This window comes from Eschrichtius robustus, chromosome 10, assembly GCF_028021215.1.
Source record: "Eschrichtius robustus isolate mEscRob2 chromosome 10, mEscRob2.pri, whole genome shotgun sequence".
NCBI lineage: Eukaryota > Metazoa > Chordata > Mammalia > Artiodactyla > Eschrichtiidae > Eschrichtius > Eschrichtius robustus.
In genome coordinates, this window is record NC_090833.1 from 26,287,223 (window position 1) to 26,299,807 (window position 12,585).

The window sequence follows — 12,585 nt, forward strand, 5'->3', positions numbered from 1 at the left end:
CCCTGATGACTCTGAAACTACTTACAAAACAGAGGAGCCCTCTGGCAGGAACACGTCCCTTCCTGGGCATAAACAGCAAGGGACTGACTTCAGTAAAAGGCAAGCGGATCCAACTTACCTGAACCTTTCATGTCAGTTTGGCCAGTCTTTATCTTGCCGTTTTTGTTTAAGTACCACCACTGGAATTTTTCTATAGGATATTATTTAGGATTATGAATGAATTAAGAAAATGCGTACATCATTTGGACATGCTGGGCCACACCATCAAAACTCATATAATTTATTTTAAAAAATAAATAATAGTTGCTTCAAGAAGGTTATTTCTGGCAACTTCTCATCTCGGCTCTTAAAAACAATTCTTTTTCACATGCCCATCTTGCCCGGGACATATCCTCTGCTCCAGCAAAGCTGCCCCAGGATATCTACCTCTGAATCACAGCTCACACACACTAGTCCTCCCAAATCCAATACCCTTCCCTCTGCTTGTATAAAATCCTCTAGTGCAGAACAGTATTTGGAAGAGAGGAGAGGACCTATGAATCAGAAGAAGCCTCAAAAGAGTTTAAGGGATTTTCTATTCAATAAAATTGCATTAAAATATCTAGCTCTGGTTCCAGGGGAAAAAAAAAATCAAGGTGGGCAATGGTAAGATAAAAAAAAAAAAAAAAAATCTTCCTTTCGAAAAAGACCCGAGATAATTTTAGATGATTTGACTAACAATTGAATATATTTTCTGCCAAAGAATAAAGTAAATTTCTTCTTCCTTTTAGATACTTCCCACAACTGAGGTTCTGGAGGACTTTAAGGTAATCTCCAACCAAAAAATGCAAAAGTCAGCTGTGGAATTATGAAGCAAATTCTGGTGTTGCTAGGAACTAGCTCTGAATGAGTTGGGTAGTATATGCTTGTATTTCTGAGGAACAAATGTTTTTCTTGGCATGGGAAGAGGGAGATGGGCGAGTTGACTGAGTTCCCAGGACATGGAAAGCTTATATTTGAAATGTTTTTCAATCCTTGGCACATGAAACTGTGGCGAATTCAGAAAGTCACAGAAATCTCAGGCAGGTGGGTTTCTTGGGAAGGGTCTATCACATGATATTCAACTTCAGGGTGGTGATAATTTCGGAGGCTCCCTATTTGCTGGTGAGGGCAAGGTCTATAATTTAACCGCTGAAGACTTTTGGATGTCTAATAGAAGATGCGGAATCATCTGTACCACTTTGCGCCACTGGAGTTATAGGCTTCTTAAGTCTTTATAGTAGAAATGCCACTCTTCATAAATAAGCACTAAAATAAACTCTAGATCAGATTTTAATGTAGAAATTCTGAAGTCAAAAAAGGGAAGGTTAGTATTCTCTGGACAGATAATTTTGAGACCAGCAGAACCTATTAAAAAATAACAGCCAAGGGCTTCCCTGGTGGCGCAGTGGTTAAGAATCCTCCTGCCAATGCAGGGGACACGGGTTCGAGCCCTGGTCCGGGAAGATCCCACATGCCGCGGAGCAACTAAGCTCGCGGGCCACAACTACTGAAGCCTGTGCGCCTAGAGCCCGTGCTCTGCAACAAGAGAAGCCACCGCAATGGAAAGCCCATGCAGTGCAACGAAGAGTAGCCCCCGCTCGCCGCAACCAGAGAAAGCCTGCACACAGCAACAAAGACCCAACGCAGCCAAAAATAAATAAATTAAAAATAAATTAAAAAAAAAAAAATGACGGCTAAGCCACTGAAATTATGCCTTGTACCCCACGTGCTATAAACGACGTAGATCTTTGTATTTCACAATTATTCACTCAGGAGTCATTTTTAAAGAAACCACTCTTCTTTCTTTCACCCCAAGAGAAATCTGACGGCAACTGGAACCTGTGTGGAAGGGTCTGATGCCCCAGCAACTAATTGGATCCTCTTAAAGGTTGAATTTTATGTCTGACCTATTTAGAAATCTGAAAAGCTCCTCTTCAAAAAGCAGGCATCTCAGATCTTAATTTTTAAGTGTCAAGTATTGCTGCAGTCAAGGTTAAACGAGCTGATAGTTTGGCGCCAGACTCAATACAATTCTTAGAGAAGATTTTCTTTCAAGCATAAGTGTAATTCACACACTAACAGTTTTAAAGCTCTACTTAATGCCCTACATTTCATATATGAAACAAAGAATATATTTAGGTCAAGTTATATTTTAAGTGACATCTAGAAATAGTCTATATGTTAAATATAAAGGTGCATAATGACATTTATTAAAGACAGGATTAATTTCATGGGTATTGCTGTAATTTTTTCCACCAGTCATCTATGACAGGATTCAGCAACATACAACCCATGGGCCAAATCCAGCCTCCCCTGCTTTTGCACATAAAGTTTTATTGGAACACAGCCATGTCCATCTGTTTACATATTGTCTATGGCTGCTTTCACATTACAGTGGCACTGTTGAGTGGTTCTACCAGAGACTCTATGGGCACCAAGCTGAAAGTATTTTCGATCTGGCCCTTTACAGAAAAAGTTTGCCAATCCTTGATTTATGGCTTGTAGAAATTAACCACTACAAGTCTCCTCTAACCCATATATTATGTTAAAAGGCGGGTGGGCAAAATTTTCAGGGAGAGTAAAAGATTTTTACTAATCTATGAGTTTTGTTGGTCAGTTTCACTCTATAGCTTCTCTGAACTGGATTTAACAGCAACCAAACACTGTATGTTTTTTGACATAGACGCAGAGAACAAGCTAGTCCATTCCAGGGTCAAATGATTGTGTGCGCTTGCTCCAAGGCGCTCTGCTACCAGGTAACCACACTGCTAATGCCCATCTCCCCAGCGCCACCACACTTCCTGTCTCCTCCTGAGTACTGGAAAGGCTTACACCCTGTCTCAAACTTCAGTTCCCCACTTCTACAGAAGGTCTCGTTATCCAGGGAACAATGATAAAGTTGAAAACACTCTTTGTCAAGGAAGATCATTTCCTCTTGGCAGACTGATGTGTCAGAAAGCTTCTCTTAGAGCAATCCCTAAGGTTTCATCTTTGGATCGTCTGTCTTTTGAACTTGCCTCTTAAATGGAAATGAAATAAACTTACCGTTGTACAGCTTGGTTCTGTGGAGTTAGTCAGACATGCTAGGAGACTCGGTACAATTAACTGAATTGAAAACTGTGATGCATCCAAGAAATCGTTGGTCAGTTAAAAGAAGTCAGTATTTAATAAGCATCTACCTAACTATTCCCATTGGAAAATCAGGGGACAGAACCAAAAGCATATCCACAAGTACAAATGAACACCAAGAAGATCATCAATCGACGAGAAATCAGAGTAGGGCTGGGGCTGGTAAATGTCAGTCTTTAGAAGAAGTTAAAGTCAGAGACTGGTAGACAGAAGCAGACAAGGAAGAAATCCTTCCAAGCTCCCAGCAGAGCTTCTTCAGATGCATGGAAGTGGAAATGAAGGCGGAAGATGCTGGGGACAGCAAGTACAGAGATGGTTGGAAACATAAGTATTTGTTGGAGAGACCACTCAGGATGGAGAATGTGTGACTGAGTGGTGAACTCTGAATGCAATGCAGAGGACTTGGATTTTGACATGAGAAGTGCCTGTGGTTTTTTGATGAGAGATGCCTTGATAAAAATAGTGCTTATCAAATATTATTCTAGAGTTTAGAACCGAGAAGCCAAATGAAAGGTTGTAACAGAAAATCCTTCTCTTAAAAAAAAAAAAAAAAAAATTCACAAAGCTCCTTACATTTTTCTACCAATTCATACTAGCAAAGACTTCTCTGTTGGGTGGACTACAATGAGATCTATCTTACAAGGGGAAGGATTTCATGACCAAAAGTTCTTGGTGTTTTCCCTAGGCTGCCATTAGGGCACAGACTAAAAAACTATCTAATTCTCACACACCTTGCTTATTTTGCACCTGGTCTTAGTGTCCGATTTTTGTTTTAAGCGTACCACACTAGCTACTTCCTAAAGCAGGCCATTCTGTACAGCACAACTGGACAGAGAGAAGAAATAAAATCAGCTATTCTTTAGGGGAAATTCGAGGGAGGAAAAAGATGGAACGAATGTCACCAGTGGCCTGACTTCTTACAAAGGATAGAACTGAATTTTAAATTACATATCCACTGCCCAGGCATTGTGGAGCTACTCAGGCCTAAACAAATCTCATAATGAAACTACACTGCTCTAGTTTCTTTCTTGTTTTATAGATGTATGTATATGTGTGTTTTCCTGTACTGAGAGCACGGATTCGGAAAAAGCCTGAAAAACCCCAGTCCTCTATTTTATATGGCAGAAAGAACCCAGTAAACACAAACACAGCAGAGCACTTCCCCTTGTTGACAACCTTATGATTTCCCCTTGATGCACTGTTTAGAACAGCAATTACGTGTCATTTCCCATTATCTTATACACAGCATCAGCACTGCTTTTCTTTCCAACCGCCAATCATGAAGAACATATAGAGGATCCACGTGCTGGTGAGACATGTCAAGACTGACAGCCCAGAGCCTAAGAGCTCTGTTTATGTCCAGAACAGGTGTGCGGCCAGGCAGTGGGGGCGAAATCATCCCTCCACCTTCTCGCATCTGCCTTCCCAGCCTCCCTCCCTTCTAGGGCTCCCCTCTGCACTGGGAGGGAGAGCAGCTAGGGAAGAACCTTCCTGCTCAGCCCGTTTCCTTCTGCCGGAGAAGACCGGCTCGCCCTCAAGACTGCAAGCATCTGACCACTGCAAACAGCAGCGAGCACGTCCAGTCGTTTTATCCACATCCCTCACTAGGGGATCAGAAAGCCAAGGACACACTGGTGATTTCCCTGGTTTTATGGATCTCTACTCCCCCCCGCCCCCAGGCCTGCAACACATTCTTGGTTCTTGTGTTCAGAGCGCCCTGGCATCTGCAGTGTGGGAAACCTTCACTGAGAGCCAATGGCCCTACAGCTTCCCCCTATTAAAATGTGCAACTGGATTTCACATGCGTGTTTCAAACACCATTCAAGGCGTGATTTACAGGCTACTGTCTAGCCCCACAGCTGTTTTTTCGTCCCCCAGATGTAGCCACTTCTAGGAATCCACCACTCAGCTCCCTAGCAGACAGCCTTCCCATTTTCAACCTCTTCCGTCATTCTTGGGCATCCAAAACCTTGCAACACCTACATCAGAAGGATTCAAGAAAATATCTTTTGAACGGACACACTATTCATTTTTCTTTCCACGTTATCCATTCATGAGAACAGCCCATTCGATGCCTTCTTTTTGTTTACCCCACCTTAAACCTTTGGGTGTACCTCACCCAAATTAAACAAATCACCGTTGACCCCACTGATCCAGGTTATTTATATACATTAAAAACAGCACAGGTCCAATGAGTTCTGCGTAGGCCTCACTAAAGAGCTGCCACCCAGAGCTCTCACATTCATTATGTTCTTTCTTTAGAAGAAGAAAGAAAAACACTTTTATATGTTGCCAAATTATCTCCCTGTGGCTGAATAGACTACCGGTGTTATGCAGAGAGTTACTCAATATCATTATCATCATGTTTCTGCGACCACCGTCCTCCCAAGGTCCTAACCTAGCCTAGCTTCCAAGAACCTGAAATCAGCCCCAAAAAGGTCAGGCTTCAGGCTTAGGGCTGTAGTTAGTTCAATACCATGCTGATAATACCCTCTAAACATTTGATTTTAAGCTGCTGGGTGGCCAGAATGGCACTGTATCCACTTATGATTCTTCTGTGCATTGCACACCTCCTGGCAGAAAGTACAGACTCAGGAAGTTGACTGAACTCTTTTTCAGCCTACACAGAGGAAGGCAAGCCATGCAGTGAGTAGTCTGCGGGATTCCCTTGTCCTGAAACTAAGACCCACCTTCCAAGGAGGGGCAGGACAAAGGAAAAAGAAGGTACAACATGGAGAGAAATGTCCCGGGAAAAGCCTTTGCTGGGAATGGTGTTTGGATGTATCAATTTCACCCAAATGGTTCCACAAGTGTAGCTTCCATTTCAGATGAAAGCAATTCATTGACAATCATGTGAAACAAGACCTTACATTTTACATCAAATTCTATTTTGCCTTTTGTTGCAATATACCAATCTCTTACAATGAACAGAATCTCAAGGTGCAACGGGGACATCTTCTGTGGCCTTTCACATGTGCTCCCCCCATCTCCTCCCCACCCCTCACTCTGAGACTCTAAGTTTTCCTGGAAAACAACAACGAACACAGGCTAAACTGCCACACAACAGCTGAGGAGACAGCGCGCTCACTTCATTACAAGCCACCGTCGTAACAACAAGCCTTCATTGTTAAACAGAAGTCCTTCAAGACAGGAATACCGGCAAGGAGTTACTGTGTCTAACCTGGTGTTTACTGATTTGCGAAGGAAAGGCCACCAAGTTCTACAGCTCAGCAACGACAGCTTTTAATCCCAGGACTTACCTTTTCTTTTCCTCCCAGTTGTCTTCGCCCAGACCTTGTGAATGAAGATTCCTCATTTACTCTTTTGCTATTTGGATAACCAGCCCACATGGACATGTTGGGCAGTCAGATCTTCAGGTTACCTGAGGATTCTATCTTTTTAACCCCTTACATTAAAAATAACCCCAAATTCATACTTGTCATAAATGGTCTCCAAAGCCAAAACTGCAATCAAAGGATGTAAATCGCTGAATAACATGACCATTTATTAAATATCTACACGTGTCAGGTGTTGTGTTAGGCATTTCACACATGTACGTTTTCTCATTAATCTCTCAAGGCCATGATGAGGTAGGTATTATCCAATTTGTCATGTGAGTCTAGGAAGCTAAGATTGCCCAGGAAAACACAACTGGCATTGAGAGAAGTAAGATTCAAAGTCAAGCCTTTGTTCCCTGAACTTTCTTGCCAGCCCACTAAGCTCCTCTCAAGGACCTAGTAGCAGACCTTGGGAAACAGCCCATTCCCTGACCTGGGAAGTATTCAGGCTAGGGGGTAGATAACGGGTTACCAGAGATGCTGCAGAAGGGATTCAAGCACGAGAGGCTCACGGAAGAGAGCAGCTCTCAGGTCTTCCACATCACTAAGAATCTCCAGACTCCCTCCTCTCCTAAGCACAAGATTCTGCGGTCATCTGAGGTGAGCTGAGTAATCAACACCCTTCTGTTTCTTGGGCGGATCAAAACAACAAACCATCCTTTGCTCGCTCTGCCATACCCGCCATCTCTCGCTCTCATCCTCTCTCTCCTACAGCTTTGGTTACACTGCCAGTGAGGAGACCCCTTCCAGGGCTTCCCAGATTTAGTCTGAAGCTTCCAAAAGTGGGCAGTTACACCCTCCTTCCAAATGACGCTTCCTCGACATCCTTCAGCCATAACAGAAATCACGACGTGACCCCTAAATTATCTTGTGACCCCATCAGACACATGCCCCCACCCATTCACCCATTCCAGTCCCACTCTGAATTCTGCCCTTAACTTACACATCTGGCACCCCGAACACTTCACAGCACACATATTTTTTAGGACAAGACAGGATATCAATAAGTAAAAAAGTCAACGAAGAAATAAATCTGCCTGGTATCCATCCTCCTTGCTCACAACCACAGCGGAAGAATCCAACACGAACCCATCACACACGTGCTCTTTCCACAAGCAGCGGGCACACCAGTGCAGAGGCGCCTGGCCTCAGCACCAAACAGATGCTCACCGAGTTCACTTCACCCTCCAACTCCAATGTCTATACTGTTCCAACCTTTTCACGTTTCTTCCTTCACTTGAACCGCCACGTTTTCGTGTCAGATTTTCCTCTAGAAAGAAGGATGGGCCGTTAACCCCAGCCCACCTCCCCCCACCCATGATTGATGCCGGCTCGGAAGCCCGGTTTTACCATTGGAATCTTCCACTTCTTCGGCCGGGGTGGCTTTTTGGGAGGAGTGGTGGGCGTGCGAGGAGAGGAGACTGACAATCCTCGGCCTGGGGAGGGTCAGGGCTTTTCCGTGGACCTTGAGGGAGTGTTCCTTCAGCTGGCTGATGGTCATGGTGGAAAAGGAGCACCAAGAACACTTGTAGGCATGCTCACCTGGAGGGAGACGGTCGGCAGCAGAGGAGAAGGAGGGGAGAGGGGACGAGGCGGGTGGAAGACAGAACAACAGGGTCAGTTAGTTCCAGAGAGCCCGTCTCAAGCTGCACGGTCTGAGAACCCTCCCAGACCAACCCCCTGCCCACTCCCACGACCACAGGGCTCCTGGAGGATCGGAACTCTTCTACGAGCTCCGTAATCAAGTGAGCTGGTCCCTTTCCACCTCACGCTTTGCTTACGGGGATGAGCCTACGGTAGATTCCCCAGCAGAGAGTGAAACCAAATGTCTAGGTAGCTCCCTCAGCAAAGGCTTCCCATCTCTCTCCCTCCCTCTCTGTACTAGAAATGACGATGTCAGTTTTCACTCCAGCCTTTATATCATCCACAGAAAATAATACACTTCATTCTTATTCCAAGGGTTGATCGGTGGCTTTCCGAGCACAAAGTCACTCAGTGCAAACTACTGTGCTACCCTCATCATTTACTTCCTGGCTGACTCTAGGCCTCCTGGATTCCACACATCCTACCTGTGGGGTTTTTTGGGACCAGTTCACAAACCTCAGCACAAAACTCCATTTTCCTATCTGATCAATAGTACAGAAATGGGTAAAAGTCATTTCTTTAACTGAGAGAGGTGTGTGGGTATATATAAACATGTGTGTCTGCATTTAACTCCAATATTTTTCAACATAAAGGACATTTAAGTAAAAATAAGTATTTTTCTTTCTTTAATTAATTTTTATTGAAGTACAGTTGATTTACACTGTTGTGTTAGTTTCTGCTGTACAGCAAAGTGAGTCAGTTATACATATACATGTATACACTTTTTAGATGCTTTTCCCATATAGGCCATTACCGAGTAGTGAGTAGAGTTCCCTGTACGATACCTATACAGTAGGTTCTTATTAGTTGTCTATTTTATACATAGTAGTGTGTATATTTCAATCCCAATCTCCCAATTTATCCCTCCCTCCCCCTCCCGCCCCCTTGGTAACCATAAGTTTGTTTTCTACAAAGTATTTTCCTTTTAATTGTTTTTATACCACTGAAATACAGCACAGATCACTATGATCAAATTAAATGAGAGTATGATTTATCTTTGCCCTAAGTCTGCTTTTACATGAATTGCAATTTAAGAAGCAAGGGTGTGAAATGGGCATCCTTATGTCGCTGGACAGACAAACACTGGTACAATCAACTCGGAAAGCAATTTTGCTTTTTATAACAATAAGCTTAGAAAGCTCATGCCTACAACTCAATAATTCCACTTCTGAGAATTTATATTAAGGAAATACCCTTTAATACTTAGAAATCTCTGTTTAGAAATATACATTATTTATGCTTGAAAAAGGGATGAAACAACCTAAATTTCCAACCATAGGGAAATGATTAAGTAAATGTGGGTATATCTTCTTGATAAATTACTATTCATTAAAATAAATTCTTAAAGAGTTGGCAATTCATAGAAAACTAAAATACTGAAACTCAGAAAAATAAATAGAAAAGCATAATACATTTTAGATTAAATTATAATCATGACTATGAAAAATAATTATAGAGGAAATGGTTGAAAGGAAATATTATCAAATATTAACAACAGTGGTCTTCAGATAATAAGATTATGAATGGCTTGACTGTATTTCTTCTTTCATTTTCAAATTTTCTCTAATGAACATGCATTTTTAAAATTTATTTTCAAGTGAAATTTAAAAACCAGAGAAGAGGAAAGGGAAGGAAGGAGAGGAATAAAAGAAAGGATTGTTAGTAACGAAGGTTTTGTGGACCAGTGAATATGAACTGAGGACAGCGCTGATGTGCTACTGCCACCCCCAAAATTACTAAGTGGTTTCATGTGAAGTGAGACCAGCATCTGAAGTCCTGCATTCAAGCCTCCTTTTCACCACTGATGACCCCCAAAGTGTGCATTTCCAAGAAAGCCTTGAAGACACCCACACAAAACCTTGACTGATGCAACATGCCCAAAGCAGGCATCATGCCCAAAGCAGAAGAGAAGCACAAAGAAGTCAGAGGACCCAAACAAGAACACCAGTCAATTCCACACCCCTCAGACCATGACCTGTTAGCTACAGGATAATGCTGGGCATGAATAATGGTGTTTACTAAAATAATAAATATATATGTCATACTGTATACTACTGCTCTCCTTATTCCATTTCTCAATTTTTCAGTGCAAACCTGGCTATATGAACCTTGGTGGGTGGTTATAAGTAGCATAACCTGAGAGAGAATTCAAATCCAGGTATCTGGTTAGTACACACTGCCTTTTACCCTATAAAATACTCCATCTAGAACAGACGAGATGAGTCAAGAGTCTTCTGGAAAATGATTTGGCTTTCTCCAAGCCAAGCCACTCTCTGTGGCTAAGACCAAGTCATAGACACCAACGGTTCGAGGTGTGTGGAGAACTGGACTACGATGCTCTCACCCTCTCTCTCTGGATGCTTCCTTCCTGCAAACCAGTGAGCACAGAAGACCAGTCTGCTTGGTCAGCTCCAAGAATATACACTTCAGCTCAATGCCCTGGAGTCGGTGTGTAGCCTGTGGCTAGACACTTTTACTTTTTAAAAGTCTTTCCCACAGGCCAAATCACTTACCCAACTCCCACTGGTAAAGTGTTTTTGACAAGGCTGAGATCTAGGGGGAAAACTCCCCAGGATAGTGTCCCAAGTGAATAATTTACAATATACACCAGTTAGAAAAGAGTGCTTTGAACCCCGAAGCCTCTTACTCCATGGACTTTAGTAAAATGTTCTGGAAGATATAATAATACTAACAGATAGAGAAGAGCCCATATAGCTAATCTGCCATCCCCTCCCCCACCCCCAGTGGGCTTAAGGCATCCTGAAGGCTTCCGTAGTTTTACTCCATTAAGCCAGTTCAACAGGACCCAACCTTCAGGAAACAGCAGAGACATGGCTGTATTTCCACAGGGGATGAGGAGATGACAAAAGTGAAGGACTCGGGTTCTGGGCAGTTAATAAGAAGCTAACAAGGGAAGGGAAGCTAATAAGGGAAGGGAAGCAAATAAATGAGACAGAAGAATTCTAGTTGATTGAAAAATGTAAAACTAGAATTCAACTGGAATTCTAAACACCTTAGCTGAGGAAACTCAGGGAGGAGACTGGATCTCTAGAAGAATCTCTGACAGTATCGCTAGCTATTCTAAAGCTATTGGTTCCCCAATTTCCCTTTGTTTGATGTAAGTTCCTCAAAGATTGACAACACCTCTGAGAGGGCCACAGGCTGCTGTGGAGTCGGGCTTCTCAGAGGACTGGGGACATCCTGGGAGGAGGCCCCCAGACCCACCACACTGCCTTTCTTACTCATGCCTCTTTCCTCTCTTGGATGAGTTCTGATTAGCTACCTGTGGGCATCGTCCATTATATGCCAAGTGGAGAAGAGCAGAAGAGAGAGGGAGGCAGCATCCTGTGAGTGACAAGGATGTAGGTTTTTGTTCTGGAGTCAAATTCTTAGTGAATGGGCTCTGTGGCCTTGAGCAGGACACTGGATTTTGAGTCTCTGTGGCTTCATCTGACACTGAGGGTGACAACAACATCTACCCCTTGGGACTGCCTTGAAGATTAAATGAGATGATGAATATTCCATGCTTATTAGTACAGAGACTGGTAGGTAAGGGATGTTCATGAGACGAGCACGATGAGATGGGATGATAGAGTGATGGAGATCAGCACAACTCCTGGACACTCATGACCCAAGGGGTCATTTCTTATCTGGGATATGGAAATGCATCTAAGGGCATCTCATGAGAAATCTCACACACCCTGAGGTCTCTTTGTCCCTTTGAACGTCCCCAAGATTATAACTTTATTTTAGTTGGAAATTATCTTCAGGAGATGTACCAATTCTTGCATTTCCATTAGAAAGTCTAGGTAATTTAGAACTTTCTCTAAAAAACAGAACCTGTGAGTAGCAAGAATCTGTCAGTATGTATGTGTTAGTAGGTATGTGTTAGTTGCATGAATCAACTATGACATGCGTGACATGGTACTTGGTATTATTTTGCCTTTGGGCCATTCTTTAATTTTTTTAATTAGATTAAAATAAAACTGAATACACAACCATCTCAAGGAAAACTTATTCTCATGTGTATGGAGCAAGAGACTTAAAAATTTCACGCACTAAAGACTATTAAATTTCAAACTCAGGGAACTAGTGCACCGTGAACACCAACTCACCAGCATGAGCTTTGAGGATGTGTGTCTTCAGCCGGCTGTTGTAGGAGGACTTGAAGGAGCAGAGTTTGCATCGGAATGGTTTATGGTGTCCGTGGTGGGTTTGCATATGGCGATCCAAACTTGATGTAGAAGAAGAAAAAAAGAAATGACAATATTAAAAATTGCATCCAACATTTCCTCATTGCCCTTTTCCAGAAATCCCATTTCTAAGCTGTTCAAAGTCATTTTGTTACTTTCCAAGGATGGCGCTTACAGGAGGAAAAAAAAAACAAACACAAATTGGCAAGAGTTGGAGAAGCTAAAGCAAAGAAGAGATCAAAATTTTTTTTGGATTGAGA

General features: G+C 42.7%; 1 protein-coding gene across 6 annotated transcripts in view; it reads right to left on the bottom strand.

Moving 5' to 3' along the window:
* The window catches only part of ZNF462 (zinc finger protein 462), a 142,094-nt gene that overhangs the window by 57,890 nt on the left and 71,619 nt on the right, over positions 1 to 12,585 (bottom strand). For all 6 annotated transcript variants that reach the window (XM_068552045.1, XM_068552047.1, XM_068552046.1 and 3 more), the window contains exons 6-7: positions 12,248 to 12,366; positions 7,839 to 8,030 (exon numbers count right to left, since the gene is read on the bottom strand). In XM_068552045.1, coding sequence (XP_068408146.1) covers positions 7,839 to 8,030; positions 12,248 to 12,366 — 311 coding nt within the window. The remainder of the gene's footprint in view (positions 1 to 7,838; positions 8,031 to 12,247; positions 12,367 to 12,585) is intronic.